Source organism: Aphelocoma coerulescens, chromosome 3 (genome assembly GCF_041296385.1).
Source record: "Aphelocoma coerulescens isolate FSJ_1873_10779 chromosome 3, UR_Acoe_1.0, whole genome shotgun sequence".
NCBI classification, from domain to species: Eukaryota; Metazoa; Chordata; class Aves; order Passeriformes; family Corvidae; genus Aphelocoma; species Aphelocoma coerulescens.
In genome coordinates this window covers 105,562,407-105,579,716 of record NC_091016.1, presented here as the reverse complement: position 1 = coordinate 105,579,716, position 17,310 = coordinate 105,562,407, and the positions used below count along the sequence as shown (strand labels likewise).

General features: G+C 39.6%; 1 protein-coding gene across 1 annotated transcript; it reads left to right on the top strand.

Annotated features, from left to right (window-relative positions):
* Positions 1–1,248: 1,248 nt before the first annotated feature.
* Positions 1,249–4,671, top strand: TMEM18 (transmembrane protein 18). The gene is made up of 5 exons (XM_069008626.1): positions 1,249–1,670; positions 1,896–2,016; positions 2,633–2,687; positions 3,540–3,633; positions 3,727–4,671. The coding sequence occupies exons 1-5, from the start codon at positions 1,338–1,340 to the stop codon at positions 3,814–3,816; spliced, it is 693 nt and encodes a 230-aa protein (XP_068864727.1). The 5' UTR covers positions 1,249–1,337; the 3' UTR covers positions 3,817–4,671.
* Positions 4,672–17,310: the final 12,639 nt, after the last annotated feature.

The window sequence follows — 17,310 nt, the reverse complement described above, 5'->3', positions numbered from 1 at the left end:
GCTCCAGTCCCTTAACCATCTTTGTACCCCCTCATCAGACCTGCTCCAGATGCTCCATGTCTCTCTTATCCTGAGGAGCCCAGAACTGGACACAGCACTCCAGATGTGCCTCACCAGGGCTGAGTAGAAGGGCAGGACCACCTCCCTCGGCCTGCTGGCAAAGCTCTTCCCAATGCACCCCAGGATACCTTTGGCCTTCTTGGCCTCAAGAACACACTGCTGGCTCATGGACAGCTTGTTGGCCACAAGAACACACTGCTGGCTCATGGACAGCTTGTTGGCCACCAGGACCCCCAGGTCCTTCTCCGTGGAGCTGCTTCCCATCTGACCCCACCCCAGCCTGTGCTTGTGCACAGGGTTATTCCAGTCTTGTTTTCCAATCGACAATGTGGGATAAAAATATCTTTTCTCCCCTAGTCTTAATTTTAAGACAATGTTAGTTGAAATTACCACCTTTCTATCAACTTATTTAATTTTACAACACTTCAAGTGAAAGCCTTGATTAGCCTCCAGGTATTATTTCTGCTGAGAAAAGACTAATAAAAACCTAAAGGGGAAAAAAAATTAAAAGCCTTTGTTTCAGGTATCTCACACTAAATTGCAGAAGTGTGACAGCGAAGAGAGACCAGGTCACAGTGATGACCTGTATCTGGCTATATGGTAAACTAAATTAAAAGAGTATCTGTAATATTTACTTATACATGCACTTCAAAACAGTTTGAAAAAGAAAAAAAAGGAAGCCAAAACATCTGATAAGCCAAACTGTCAGAAAAAAAATATTTTAATGAAAGCTGAATGCAGAGGTACATATCAAAGTATTGTTTGCTCAACAAATCTAATCCTTTAGATTAGATTTAGTTTAGTTGTTAGGATTCTGAGTTTGAAATGCTCTTTAAGTGGTAAGCCTTAAGAGTGGTTGGTTCGTCCAGACCTAGATACATTTAGCAAATGGGTTACAAATTAAGATGTTTAAGCTGTGTCTTGTTCCCTTTCCATTGTAACTTTTTTTTTTTCAACTTCCAAAGTTAAAAAATGTGTCCTTGAGCTCTGCTGGAGTGGCAAGAGCAGGAGGGGGCCCCGCTGCCCCTCGAGGTTGGCGGGGGTCGCGGTGGGCACTGCTGGGAGAGAAGTAGTGGGTTTCATTTGACTTAAGGTCCTGCCTGGCGAGCTCAGCTGTGTTTGTTTTTAAAGAACTCCCAGCTGGTCTTAAAGCTCTTTTGTCTTGCACTTCCATCGCTAAAGCCAACTCTGGGTGTTGCTGAGAGGAGACCAAAACCCAACACCAGTGCTGGGCCACGGACCCAAAGTGCCGAGTCCAGCGGGCACCCACAGGCCAGATGGTGACACTGGTGGCCTCCCGACATCAACCGCTGAAAACGCGACCAGAGCTTCTTCCCCGCTCCGAAAAGCCAGGGCTGCTTCTGTCAGCCACCCTCAGAAGGAACCACCGGGGTGTGCGGAGCCACCTCAGCCCGTGCTCCAAAACACGAGCCCATTTGCAATCCCTTCGCTTCGGGGAATGCGCGGCCACCTCAGGCTCCGCTGCCTCTTTCCCGCCATTGCCCTGCAGGGGAAGCTGTGGCCACCGAAGTCTCGCGAGAGCTGGCGCTGCCGCCGCCGCCATGGAGCCGCCGGTGCGCGGCCCGCCGGGGCTGTCGGCTGTGCTGGCGGTGAGGGGGATCGGGGCCGCCCGAGGGAGCGGGGCTGTCCGGCGGGCAGGGGGGAGGTCCTTGCTGGGGGCGCGCTCCTTGCCGAGCCTGGTGCGGGGGGCTCTGCAGGGCGCGGTCCTTGAGCGAGACCGGCCGCGTTTGGTGCGGGAGGAGCGCCGGTCGCCGTGGCCGCCCGGCGACGCCCCTTCCCCGCCGCTGCCTGACCCGCTTTCCCTCTGCCCGCAGAGCACGGACTGGTCCGAGCCTTGGCTGCTGGGGCTGGCGGCCTTCCACCTGCTCTGCTTCCTTCTGACGTGCGCGTCCCTGCAGCACCGCCGGGTGCAGGTCGGGCACTTCCTCTGCATGGGTGAGTGCGCGGGCACACCGTGTGGTGCCGGGCACCAGAGCAGTGCCTGCAAATTCGTGAGTCTCTGCTAGCAGTGCATGTGTCTGTCGGCGATAATCTGCAATAGAACCTGCTATGACCTATAAATATGTATTTATTTTATTTGCAGCAAAATGTGTGAAGTAGTGACTTAAACCCTGGCCTTAGTGAGGATCTGAGATGAGTAAGGTTTCTTGGTGGTCATTGCCGTGTGTGTCACGGCTTCCCAATGAAGTGTTGCTGTCCTGGAGAAGCAGAAAAGAAATCGACTGACAGCCAGCAGTTGCTTTCTACTCTGCCTTGTTCTAATTCTGAATATGGTCAGCTTTAGTTTCTGAAGCAAGTTCACCATATGCCCTGCCGACAGCTGTGATAATGGCATGAGGAAGAGCAAGATTGGCTTGTACATTGCAGTAACAACTTGTGTTATCTCAGGGTTTATCAGCCTGAGAATCCAGTGACCTTGCCTAGCCAAAGCAGTCATGGCTGACTGGCAGAACACGTACTAGCTTTGTACACGGATTTGGATTAGATGATTTATTACAAGCAGTTTACTTTTAAAGCAATATTGAATCTAACTTTTTTTGTTGTTGTATAGCAGGCTTAGTGTACTGCGCTGAATATATCAATGAATTAGCAGCCATGAATTGGAGGTAAATGTTTTCACTTTCATTTTTGAATAAAAATAAACAACATAGCTTATAAGAAATAATAATTATTAATAGCATAATTTATTGTACTACTTAAAATCTATTTATATGGATGCTTGTAAACTAACTGGTGAAAAAACTGAGAGAAAAGCAGAGTGCTGTGGTTAAGAGGAAAAGCATGTGAGCTTTGGGCTTTGTTTTTGTTGGGTTTTCTTTGGTATTCATGTTTAATAGTTGAAGTTAAGACCCACTTCTCAAAAATCCCACTGTTGCTTTATATACTTACTTATGTGTATAAAAAGCATTACATTTGTCTGTTTTACTAAACCTGTATACCAGAATCAAACTGATGGTTTATTTTGATGAGCATTGAATTAGTCTTTACCTGATATGAGTGGAAGTTAGGTGTTTAACACCACTTTATGCTGGCATCTAATTGTAGTCTTTATGTTTTACTTCAGTCATATATGACCTAATTAGAGCTTTGCTACATTTATTATTTTTGTTATCTTTTCTAATATAAGTAAGCAAAATACCTAGAAAAGTCATTTCAGATGCTTCAGAATAAGCATGGTTTGTGATGCACTCTGGTGATGTGCTCTTGTAGTCATGTTAGTAAGTTTTTGCACAGTAAAACTATAAAGAAGAGAAAGACTGGTATTAATATTCACAACTGATGAGGTATTGATTGCCTCTTTTTTCTAACTTAATACAGTAGAATGCTGCCTATGCTTGGTGATCTGAAGATGTGGGATGATGTGTACAATGTCCATGTATAATAGTTGCTGGGAAAGTTGAATGTGTGAACTACACTAAATAAAGCTTCATCTTTCATTTTCGTTGTCTTTCTTTCAGGCTCTTTTCTAAATACCAATACTTTGATTCAAGAGGAATGTTTATTTCACTTGTATTTTCAGCGCCACTGCTGGTGAATACTATTATAATTGTGGTATGTATGTGTTCATTCATGTAGGTGCTTTCATTAAATGGATAAGTAACGATATATGGATTAGTTGAATTTAATAATTTACTTACTTTTCAGGTCTCCTGGGTTTACAGAACTTTGAATGTAATGACTGAACTAAAGATGCTACAGCAGAGAAGGAAAACAGAGAAAGAGAAAAAAAAGTGAAAGTGCCAAACACTGTTTTTCTTTCTTCGGTTGTAATAACGCCTCTCCGGGTAATCAGTTCTTCTGCATGGGTATGCAGAAACAGAAGGATTTTTGTGCCCAATGTCAAGAGGACTTTGTAATTGTGGCTGTGGACACTGAGATGACAGCAGGTATCTACAGTACATTTGAATTGGCTGTGAAATTATGAAACTCAGTCTTTAACAAGTCTTTGTGCCCTTCAGTGTAAGATAGTTTTCCACCATGACCAAGGCTAGTATTGATGAGACACAATCTTCCAATTTCCATTTGCCTGTGTATTTTTAGCTATGTCTTTACTCTGTGCTTATCAAGTATCAATTCTTCTGCTGCTTAAGCCAATTGGAGATGTGTTGTGAATTACAGTAAATTAGAGATTTTACTCAGAATAACTCAGGAATCCGTGCTTCTGTGAAGCATTTCACTTCTTTATAAATCAAGTTTCATACTTCCTATGTGTACTGCGTGCCAGTGGCATTTTATAAATAAAACTGTCCACTCACTGTATCTTAAATTGAGTTAATTTGTATTCATTTTTAATCAGACTTTTTTCCTTCTTTTTTTCTCATAAAAATTCCCAGTTTGGCAAATTTCCCAGTTTAATTTGAGTAAATAATTCAAAATGATCTCTGCGTTTTTTTTAATTTGCACTTCATGTTTTTAAGGCTTCTAGATAAATACATTTTTTTAAAACTGGATGAAAATTTGGTAGTTTTATGTTTTGTAGAACAGAAAGGAAGGGAAGAAATTTAGTAATGTTCTGTGTAATTTTGCTCCCTTTTTAATGCTTTTTTTAATAAATAACTGAAAATTAAAAATAGGTAAAAATGAAGAAGACCTCAGTTTCACTTCAAGTAGCCTGTTTTCATTAAATTAAGGTAATTTGAAGATGGATGTGAGCACAGTGAAGACTGTCCATATTTAGTAAAAGTTGTATCTTTGTTTGGAGATGTACAGTTCTGTCTAAAATAGATGTCATTTAAGACAAAGGAAAGATGATCTACAAAACTGACCTTAGACTAATGTGAAAAACATTTGGGTACAAAATTGCAGAGCACTAGTAAATTTATAAGTTAAGGAAGTATTTGTGAAACTAATTTTAATCACTTGAATAGTCTTGACAAGAGTGGAGATGCGGACTTGAGGGAGAGAGCGGATGCAAATCATACACAGTTTGCAAGTCTCCTAAGTAGGGAGAAAGTGAAACTCCTATTGGAAGGGCAGTGGAAGCTGTAACAAGGTCTGCCTGGAGCTTTTTCCAGGCTGAACATCTCTGGATTACACCCCTTCCTTCTTTTGTGTCATCTGCACCACTCAGCTTTGTGTCACTTGCAAACTTGCTGAGGGTGCACTGGATCTCACTGTGTCATTAATAAAGACATTAAAGGGCACCAATGCCAATACAAGGGCCCTGAGGGACACATTTGTCACTGGCCTCCACTTGGACTTAAGCAATTGTCTACAATCCTCTGCCTGTGTCCATCCAGCCAGTTTCTTATCCACAGAATAGTCCACACTTCAAATCCACACCTCTCCAGTTCAGTGATGAGGATGTGTGGGACCGTGTCACAGACCTTGCAGAAGTCTCTGTAGATGACGTCTGTTGGTCTTCCCCTGTTGATTGTTGCCGTCACTGCATCATAAAAGGCCACCGGGTGGGTCAGACAGGATTTGTCCTTAGTGAAGCCTTTTTGGCTGTCGTAGATGACCTTGTCTTGCATGGACATGTGTGTTTGTCAAAAAAATATTCCCATTTTCTACATTTCAGAAACACTCAAATTTATCTGGGTTCTCCTCTAGCTAAACTTGCCTAAGAAACACTAAGTTTAAGAGTAAAGTTGCTTGTTGGTTTGCTTTGGTATGTTTGTTTTTAAAGTAGGTACCATAAACCATAAGAGAAACCCTCAGTAAGTAAAGCATGACATTTTTCATCATGAGTCTGGATTTATGAAGTGATAGTGTAATAACATTAAGTATGGGCCTACTTGCTGACAAACCAAAATAATTAGATCATTCATTTAGAGGCTGTTTTGCCTGCTTAGAATTTGTATGTATAAGTGAAGGAGAGCAAAATGTTTCAGGCTGGTGGAATACCTTTGCTTTTAATTGGGAAACCTGAATTTAGGTTGGTTGTGAAAGAGCCGTGCATACAGAAAAGCAGGTAGCTGCTCAGCTGAGTCCTTTGGAGAGTGAGACGAGACAGAGGTGATTTGTTACTGGTCTATGTATCTTGCAGGCAGTGACTCAAACCTTCAGCCTGCCTTAATGTGTCTTTCCATGACAGCACACGGTGTCAGCTTCATGGAAAAGCATTACAAGGGAGACAGTAATATTAACCTGGCAACTTTATCATAGTAGAAGGTAGTTTTGTTGCACTGTGAAATAATGATAATCTGTGGAAAGAGAGATTATCAGAAATTAATGGGCAAATTTGCTGGAGTTTGAGGTTGACCTTGTATCCTATGAAAAAGTAGTAACTGAGGTGAGATGAGTTTCCAAAAATGAGAACCTAGAATGCTCTTTTTCCATATCCACTGAAATACCATATTCTTAATGTGGGATGTATTTTCACCTCTTTTTGGTCCAATGAATCTCATGATTCTAGACAAAATGGAACAGATGCAATAAGGGATTTTAAATGTCTCTTCTTCAGCAGTATTTCCTAGCTTAGTAGGTACATTGATCTCCACCTCCAATTAAAAAACCACCTATCTCTGAAAGGCACAGAAGGACAGTGAATTGAGGTCTTCTACATCCTTGAGTGTATTCTAAACAGAACTTTGAAGGACAGTTTTAGGGCTTTTCAGCAGCTGCATCTTGAAAGGAGGGATCCACTCTAGAAAAGCTGTGTTTGAGTTAGATGGTAATATGCTGTGGCTGTGAATCCTAAATGGAGGATGAGTTTACAGAGAGTTGCTTTGTGGGTATTGAGAATCATAAGCTCAGATCTTGAACTCCATTTTTATAGGAACTGAGATTTTCAGGAAAAAGAGAAGTAGTGATTCTTTGTCTGACCAAGACAGAAAAGAATACAGCTGTAGTGTAGGAAATGTTCTATTTCTTCAAATACAGCTAAACATTTTTGTTTACTTTTACTGTAAGATTGCTTAAACCTTCTGGGTGCGATCCTGTAGAATGTTCTCTAGGATGACCCTGCTCAAGCAAAGAGGTTGGACAGGGTGACTCACTGTGGTCCCTTCAAATGTGGCCCATTCTGTGATTCTGTAATTTTTCACCTCAGGTGAACACACCATTTTCATAATTAATGTATCAAAGTATGTTTTTTTTGCTTAGGAAACACAAAAACTGTGTATATTTTTCTATTTTAATATTTTTTAAAATTTTAAAATATGTTTAAAATATTTTAATGAGTTTCAAGTATAAATACAAGTATTGATGTTACTCTGTGCATCGGGGAAGAGATCAGTGCAGGTAACCAAACTCACCGCTGGATGTCACTATCTCACACGCAAAAGCTTACTCAAAGCTTTCCTTTTGAGACGGTTCTGTTGAGCTTTTCACCATAGCTTCATAAATTCTTCAGCATTTTGGAATGACCAGGAAGCCTTGGACTGTAGCCTCTGAAAGCATAAACTGTTACCTGAGCTCCAAGATACATCTTGAGCCACTTTCAGGTGTTTATTGACACTCCTGCTTTTTACATTAAAAAGTAGCAGTGATGAGGTACATATATACTTCCAGAGTCAGGAAGTATGTATGTGTTTTCAAATTTCTTAATGCAGCAAGGGAATAAATACCCTATTTGCTCATACCTAATTTCATGAGCAGGATCCTGTCTTCAACCAACTAAAAAGTAATATAACAATGAAAAATAACTACATTATTGTGTGAGCAATATGCATGAAAGTTTACAGAAGCAGTCTAGTTCATGAACTGATGGAGCTTGTGCATGTCCTCTGTTTCTTTGTGATTTACCATTGCATAATGCAATGCAATGGTATTATCACATCTGTCCTTGTTACATGACAGCTGGCAGTCACCTAAAGTCATGATGAGGTTCTCAGAAGTCACTTCACACTTTGTCCACCACCTGGCAAACAGTGCTTTGGAGTGTTCAGAAGCTTTATGACTTCATTTGTGACAGTCTATATGCAGTGTTCTCCACTTGATGTTCTCCTTTGTGTACCAGGCTTTGAACCTGGTTTTATTTACCTTTGGAATTCATCCAAGTTCTATTTTCCACATACCACCTCCTTGAAGAATAGAGACTTATAGTTTTTAATAGACTTTGTCCCACTTCCCATGAGTTACATACCTTCACATTCACATAACAACTCTTACAAGATTAGTCAATTATAATGCAACATGCTTGAGAAATGCCAGCCTCATAAATCAAAAGTGATGTGTTTTGTGGACCTCTGTTTTATAATCTATCTTCTTCAAACTAGTTCCTCCAAGTTGTGGCCATACTTACACCACTGTTTTTCTCTAATACCAGAACGGTGTTGTACTGAATAGAAAATATCTCAGAGGACTCAAAAGGAAGGCCTCTATATTTCCTATATTTGTGTTTATTTTTTCATATAAATATGAACTGTAGGAATCTTTCTCATATAGTTTCAAAGGCGTAATGACGCCAGGAAAGGAGCTGTAACTGGTAAATATGTTACGCTGTTACCGGCACTGATCTTAAGTGGTCCCACTGAAATCATGGTCCTGTTTTCTTTGGCACTGTCTAAAGTTAGAACCAGTTGAAACTAACAGGACAGGATCAAATATGTTGCCTCTTTCATCTGAAAACGTTGTAATAATTAACAAGACATTCAGCAGAGCTGATTGAAACAAGGCACATGCCTTAAAATGGACAAGTTCCAAGTGTCATTTGCAATAGACTTGTAAATCCAGCCCTGAATCAAAGGAATGCAATCTTGTGTACCTTTCTTCCCTTCTGTTCCATCAAGAAGTTTGCATAGTGACCCAGGGGGAGGCAGAATGAGATTCAGCTGGACAAAGAGGCATCTAGGGTAGGACCATTCACTGAAATCACACTCATCTGTCAGTATTAGAACTGTGTAGTAAACACACCCGAGTAGTTTCAATCCACAGAGGAAGATGTGAAGTTTTTCAGATAATCAGAACCAATACACCTTTATCTTAAAAAACACTAAGCTTGGAAGGGTTTTAATATGGTAGGATCTACAAGACAAGAACTTTTTAGGTCTGTAACTGTAAGAGTAATGTCTCTGATAAAATACTCGTCACCTTGACTTAGGGATTAGTGAGAGTAATCAGCTTCCTACAGCCATCCTGGAGAGAATGTGATTTGTAAGGTCTGTCCTCAAGTAAAATCAGCACAAAAATCAGGAAGCTGATGTACTGAACAAATAACATGGAAGCTTTAGGCTCTTTATTACCAAGTATTTTCTATCAGAATCCAGGGAACTGTAAGCTTTTGGTTGTTTCAATACACTCGATCCACAGCAGTGTTGAAAAATGGGCATAGAAACAGATTTAATGGCTTTACTTAAAGGTGTTGGATTTGTATGTTAATTGATAGTGAGAGCTTTTATAAGTAATCACAGGCTGGTTTTTAAGTCCCAGAATCAACACAAACAAAACAGTTCAATTTTATCTTTTTAGTTGTTTCGATGTCCCTAAGTCCTAAATTAGACAATTAATTCTACAGTAATTACCAAAAAGTGGGACACAACATTCATCTGATTAAAAAGAGCTAATTTATAAAAAAGGCTTATGAGACTGATTTCTTTCTAGCAAATTGCTTTATTGATTTTTACCATCAAAAATTCAAATAGATTAGTAAGTAGTGTATTTTACAAGTTTTCTGCTTCCTCCATGTTGTAGGAAGAACAAATGTAAAATGCAAAATTAGCTGACTGGATTTATATATGAGCAACTAATTACAGTTATAATGGTATATGATTTCCATGTAATTTTTGAAGTAGAAGTAAAAATATTCCAAAATATTATTAAATAGAGGTCCTTCAGAAACTGAGTTGTCAGTAACTTTGATACTTACAAAAAACAACTTGAAAATGTACAGAAAACATAGTTTATATGTGAGCTGTGGTTCCCTAAACCATTAAATTGCATAAAGTTTATAAAAAGTTTTGCAAGTTTTAATTTGAATGAAATATACTGAAAATACTGATTTATACATTTATGTCAAAAGAAAAATTTAGTTCTTCTCCAAGCTCTGAAGAAACTCACAGAATGACAGATTTTTCTGAGTTGGAAGAGACCCACAAGGATTATCAAGTCCAGTGGAATTTTGTAGAATTATAGAATGTTTGGATCGGAAGAGTCTTCGAAGATCACCTAATTCCAACCCCACTGCAATGGGCAGGGATGCCACCCACTAGAACAGGTTACTCAGAGCACCATCCAACCTGGCCTTGGAAACTTCCACAGCTTCAGGAAAACCTTTTCCAGTGTCTTACCATCCTCAAAGTGGAGGATTTCTTCCTAATGTCTAATGTAAACCTACTCTCTTTCAGTTTGAAGTCGTTCTGCCTTGTCCTGTCACTACAGACCCTTGTCAAAAGTCTCTCTCCAGGTCTCTTGATGGTCCCGTTTAGGTACTGGAAGGTGCTCTAAGGTCTCCCCAGAATCTTCTCTTCTGTAGGCTGAATGACCACAAGTCTCTCAGCCTGTTTTCAATTTATGACTTTCAATACTTCAACATTAATAAAAATCATCCAAAAAGACACACTGTCTTAAGTGGAGCAAAATACATTGGAGTCTTTCATATTGTTTTTTGTAGTATGAATTTCAAATCATATCAATATATTTATAAAGCGAAATTCAGTAAAATTAATGCACTTAAAGACAACTTGTCATGTTTTATCATTATCAAGAACTATAATAATATATATAATAAATGCCAAGTGAGATAAAATTACAGGAAAAAAAAGGATATTATTATCACATTTTTGACTGACTGCTTCTTTAATTCTTGTATATGTTAATATATATCAATATTGACAAATTCCAGCCTGCTATAGCTCAGAAATGTCACCAAAAATCCTTTCAATTGAAGAATTGAGACCTTGTCCTCTGAAATAAAAACAACCTTCTTTTAAAAGTCTAGCTGAATCTTCACACAAAATATTGAATGAAAATGGTGAAAGTATGCTAATTGCATTCAATTTAATATTCTATTATTATTATTACTTCTATTTATTTTGCCTAGAAAGTGATAGGTTAAAATATCAGGATATCATACTCAATTAAACAACACCAAAGCCTTCTGGCTTACTTGTATGTATGCTCACTAGGGAGAGGCATATTAATTAAATTCCAATTTGCAGCAATCATTGTCATTCAATATCATTATCTTTGATCATTACTGTAGAAGATACCCTTTTAGAGTGGTCATCTTATTTAAATTTAACCCGGTAACATGATGTTCTGTAGCTGTATTAAGTCATTAAAAAAAAAGATCAAGTGGAAAATATACATAATTGTTCCAATTAAATACATAACTGGCCGTATTATATCTTGGCTAGAAAGTGATCAGTTTGCTTTGTAACCCTTAGAGGGCTCCATTGCTATGTAGGTCTGGAAAACAGACTAATTTTGTCATCTTAACATATTCTGACATCTACTGTAATTTAATTTAGGCCTTATATTAACTCTGTTTACATGGGTTTAACTGTGTACAGGACGTTCCAAGCTGGTTAAAAGGTTTGATGATGTAGATTTAGGATTGTGAGATGAAGGAGAACGCCTACAATGCTGTTATGTGTAGTTTTACTGGAATTAGTATCAAAAATGTGAGAAGATTCTCAGTTCCCAAATTTCAAAAACATGAGAACTCGTCTAAAGGCGAACAACTAAAGCATGACTTAATAATTTCTCATTATTTTCTGAATGCTTCACTGTCCATTCAGAATGTCTGTGTATAAATTACAGCATTGCAGTAATTTTAACAGGTTGAGGCAGGTTGCCTCCAAAAACCAAATCTTTTATGGGGAAAGAGTACTTCCTTTTTTTCCTTCCAGGGGATTCAGGTATGACTCTGCTCCTTTCTAGAGGCACAAAACTGGCTAAAACTAACGACAGCTCTAGCAAAAGCCTGGCGCCACAAATAAGAAGTGTTTGATGGGAAAGAGAGGAAAGAGCATGGATGTGGTAACAGTGAACTTTCATCCACATTTCAGCTGTCTAGAAGATGCTCTTTTAAAGGTCAAAGTGAGGGCTACCACAGTAACTGAGACATAAGAGGCCTTGAAGGACAATTGCCACTTCACAGATTGTTCCTGTAGGATGCTGTGCACAGCAAATGGGAAGGGACTTTGAAATGGAACCCAGGTACAGAAACGTATCTGGAATGTATAGAAACAGATCTGGGGAAAATGAAGCATTGAAGTTAAATGTGCTTTTGTTTGTTTAAAGTATTTTTTTTAATCTAATATTTGGAAGGAAATGTTAAGAAAACCAAACCAATAAGCAGAGGAAAAAATACATGGAAGAAAAAAGCACATGATGGGGTGAAAGTTTTTGTGGTAAGTGCTGGATCTAGGAGAGCAGCCATCTGGGACAAGGAAAGGGGAAGACAGCTATGTGAAGGAAAATAGAAATGGATGGTAAAGTAAAAAGAAGTGTTTCCTACTGCCTGACAGCTTTCTCTGGGAAAATCCTCCACAAGAGCTGTTGTGCGAGGGACCCCAATTATGTTGTGCGCATAAGCTGGAAACTCTTCTATACCCATCAGATCATGACAATGAAAACTCTTTCAGAAACAGCAAGCAAACAATAAATTGGTCAGTGCTGAGAGTTAAAGCCATTAAACCTCACGCACTGCCTCCAGGACTCTGCTGAAGAGGGAGACTGACCACAAGATATTACTCCTTTTTCCTTTACTCTTTGGATTAGGGTGTATTTTGACTTCTTCCCTCAGCTCATTGCATCTAGAGCATGAAGACATTAGCCATGACCATTTTAGCATGCAAATCTGGCACCCTTGTCTTTGCCAGGACCAATATGTTGCTGTGCATTTTCATATTCACCTGATTTGAGCTCACCAAAGTGAAACCTCTGCCAACATGGTCTCTTCCTCAATTGCCTTTCCCTTGCCATAGGAATGGGAAGTCCTGTCTCCCTTCACCTAGAAGGACCTAATGGGTTTCTCTTGACAAGCTGTGCTCTAATCGCTACAGACTTCGGTATCAGGAGACTATTTCAGAAGGCCTCAGGTTGACTCTGTATCCTGGAGAATGCTAAATGATCTCCCTACAGAAAAAGGGGAAACTGCCCACCTTGCTAATATTCTCTCATAGTCTTGGTGAGAATGAAATCTATAAAAAAAAAAAAAGTTTTATGAGTTTTATGTATTTTATTTGTGTATTTATGAATATTAATTTTTATTCTTGAAGGTGTTCATTTTCCAAGAGAAGAGAAAAAGAAAATAGGTATCCTGGCAAGAATGAGACGTTAAGGGTACGAAACCAAAGTCGTATGCCATCTTAATTGATAGTATTTATCTAATACTCATAAAACTCCTATCTAAAATATGAAAATAAGGTTTTAAAAGTTAAATGAATTAATGAATGTAGTGTTAGTAGGGATAGAATAGTTTAAGGTGAAAAATATATATGGGATGTATTAAAGTTCCAGCAAATTTCAAAGAAATAGACAGGAAGGAAGGAAAATTATTGCATGAATCATACTCCCTTGGGAAACAGTGTCAGCAGACTTGAAATCATCATGTTGCATAGGACAAACAGATGAGCAAATTGATGAGTAACTGACAAAAACTTTTTTTTTCCTAAACACTGAACTGGCAAACAGCTCTTTTTATATAATAAAGATGTGAGGTAATCACTTACATCTCTCTGAAAGTCAGAGCTATAAAGAAGGATATAAAGGAGCAGATGCTGTGTTATGATAATGCCCTAACAAATGGCTGCAGTAGCAACCATGCTACTGCAAAATGCTTCTTCACAGACCTATTTAATCACAGGGAATAGACTTTGCCCTTACTACTTTAAAGCAGGTATTTATGGCATGGTTTAGCCCATTAGGCTTGTTTCAGTTTATATACCCTGTGGCTCAAATTTATTAACCAGAGGGTTTGAAATTAGGCTGATCTCTTGATGGGCCCAGATTTGTCCTCTGTTGGGCAGTTTGAGAGGCAGCACATAAGCAGTTTGGATAATCAAGGTATATAGACAGGCTTTAGGCTAACAGTATAGACCAATATTTTTAAAAACTCTCTGAAACTTTCTTTTGCTAGTATCTGTCTCAGTGTGATCTTTCAAGTTAATTATTTTAGTTCTTTCTTGGCTAGACAGGGAGGTAGTGGATCCAATGTATTTCACTCTGCTAGTTTGTATTGATGCCCCTACATTAAAGTGATGCCAGCAATTCCCTTCCTCAAGCAGCACTGTTAACCCTGGAAAGTCTCTGCACAGAACTAGCAGTAAGTTATTACAACAAAATTGTAATACTAAGATGAAAAAAATAACTGTATACAGAAATAATTTGGCAAAGCATTAGCACAGAGATACCTACAAGGAACAAGATGGACAGCAAGGAAATACAGAAGACAGTAGAGACTAGAGGGGAGCCAGTGGGAATACTCCCTTTTTTCCTCTTACTTTTCTGAAAACTTTATGTTTTTCTGTCAAATGAGATTTATATTTTGAAACTACTGGTAAGTGTGGGGTATGTCCAGCCCCCGCCCTGGGGGTACGTCTGCTGAGATAAGGAGAGTGCCTAAACCTCCCAGCAGAACTCCCCTGGAAAGGGAGCTACTCTTCAGTAGAAGAAGAAGAAGATAATCCTCTGGGAGACCCTATGCAGATCCTTTGTAGCCCATTGGCCCTTACCCTCTGACACCCACCCCCTGTATCCCTATGAAGCTATCCCCGTGCCCCTGTGAGGGCAGAGAGATGCTCGTCCCTGGCTTTCCCCTTTGCCGAGCTCATAAAGCTGCCTCCTGCAGAACAGCCACACGAGCCTCTTGTCTCTCTCCCTGGTCTGGCCTGGCGGCTGCCCTGCAGAGCTGAGCTGGAATCACGAGCTGACAATCACTTAAGAGCTGACAGCTCCTGCATGGGCCCTCCTGCCAGCAGCTGAGGGAAGACACCGGGCCTTGGGAAGACGATCTCTTTTGGGACCATCTCTCCGGACCGGTCACAGCTTCCTCGGTCAGAGCCACTGACCCCACACCAGCTGCCATAGATAAGCGCTGCACTGTAGCAAGATTTCAAGACATCTCATGTCTCCTAAACACTGTACATTATGCAATGTATGAACTTTAGTGATGATTTCCCAAACTGTAGTTTAGGAACAAAAGATAAAAGGTTCCCAAAAAGTGTGTGAGAGCAGTTGTAGCTTCTCTGCAATGCTCTTAGTGGTTGGGATGGAAATACAAATGGTAAGGTATGAAGGAAATAGAAAACAAATATAATCTATGTGGCTAATTTTCCAAAAGAAAAAAAAAAAGACAACATGATAATTGGTAACAAAATTAGCCTTCCTCTGGCTACAAAGGAGGGCCACAAAAATGATCAGAGGGTTGAAGCACCTCTGTAATGCCCCTGCCCACTCAGCGGTTTTAGGGGAAGATCATTTGATATACTCTGACAAGTGCACAGGAGAAACAACAAAAATTCTCAGGAGCTCCAATAACAAATCAGTCATTAACCCACAGAGGGTTAATAGGGCTAATATCTTTTCCCCATTAGCCCTTTCTGAGGGTCGGCTTGACTTTCTTACAGAGAAAACAACAGGTCTGGGTTACACCAGAAAACCTTTTACCAGGTCTGAGTTGCTCAGGTCATCTGGGAGGAGAAAGATTTTAGCAGTGGGGAGAAGTAGAGGTCAGATGTATCCCAGGTTGCCATGATCTTCTGCTGGAGAATTTGGATTCAACCAAAAATCAGTTCTTCTTTGTCTGGCACTCTGGCTGTTTTCCCCATAGGAAAACCTCCTCACCACTTCTCACAGAGTAATTCTGTGTGGAGAAACCCAATTTATTACTATAATTTACTCTGGGCAGTGCATGGGAGAAACAAAAGTTCTCAGGATGTTCAGTAGCAGTGGGGAGTGAGGAATTTGGATGATAAAGAACTGGTCTTTGTTTATACAGATTCCTATGCACTTTTTAAGCAGTGTACTGAGTGGCTCCCTTTTTGGGAACAGAACCAAGACCTCACCCTCTGTTTATCCTTGTGTGTACTTTAGGACAGCGGCTGTGACTTGGGCTTCTGTAGGTTTTCCCACAGCAGAGAACTCCACCTTCTTTCAGACCTGACTGTTCTGGTTCTGCCTGCAGGCTCCAAGCAAACTGAAGATGCAGGAGAGGACATTCTCATTGAAGCAGAGAAAGAAATCAAGTAAGCTCACATACTGCTTTCCCCTCTTGATTCTGAGTTCATCTCAGGATTTTATGCCCTCCCACCCTACTTTTCATGCAGGAATGATTATCTCTTTACCCTTCTTTTCAGGCAGGAGTGATTATCTCTTTCCCTTATTAGAGTTTAGGGTTAGCTACTTCATTTATAAATAAATTAGAAACCTGTTACACACTGTGGAGTGGACACCACCTTGTCTCTACAGTACTGTCATTACTCAAAATTAGAACTCTGCTTGCCTTTTCACTGTGTAGAATATGTTTCCTAATTTTTCAGAAGGATAAAAATAATTGATTTATAAAGACAGATTATGATATTCTGGTACTAGGAGCTAATAGGAAGGAATAATTAATAAAATAAAGGCTCTCTTGGTCCAGACCAATTCCATTCCAGTGCTGTGTCTCTATGGCAAATAGAAGTTACTTTGTGAAGCTTGTAAGAACAAAAACATCATATGTCCCAGCATCCCACCATACATCACCTGATGTCTTATCAGGACATCCTGATAAGAATTCAGCTATTAAATAGCCTTTTTTTCCTCATACAAATGTCATAATTTCAATGAATGCTTCAGGGCAAGTTCAACGGTGTGTTCTTCTTGGGGCTAATCTTCAAGGATATTCACTCACCTTTTGTGAGATGCAGGAAAGCCATAGTCCACATTTTCCTTTTGGAAGATGAACTGAACCCATTGGGTATTTACAGCCTAAGCAAACCTGCTGAAAAGCATGGGAGCAAGTCCAAACTTACTGAGTTCGGGTTTTTAACTCATTAAAAATTTTAGCAGCAATAATGCTAATTTGATTGAAGTTCTTCAGCATTTTCCAAGTTTTTAATGATCCCAGGTCAACTCTGAAAGCAAAGTACATAAATAATGTGATTTTGATACCATGTTCCAAATAACTGGACTATTTGGTCCCTGTTTAAAATGAGAGGTGGATGCCAATCTGATTTGCTACCTTAATGCTTGCAAATTCCATGTGAATAAATAACATGTCTACTTTCTTGTCCTCCAAAGTGGGGGTGAATGGGATTTTTTTGGGGGGTGGGGGAGAGAATTATATGTTGATAATTGATTTGAACTGATATTTGGTTTTTTTTTTTTTTGTTTGGGTTTGTTTTGTTTTGATTGGTT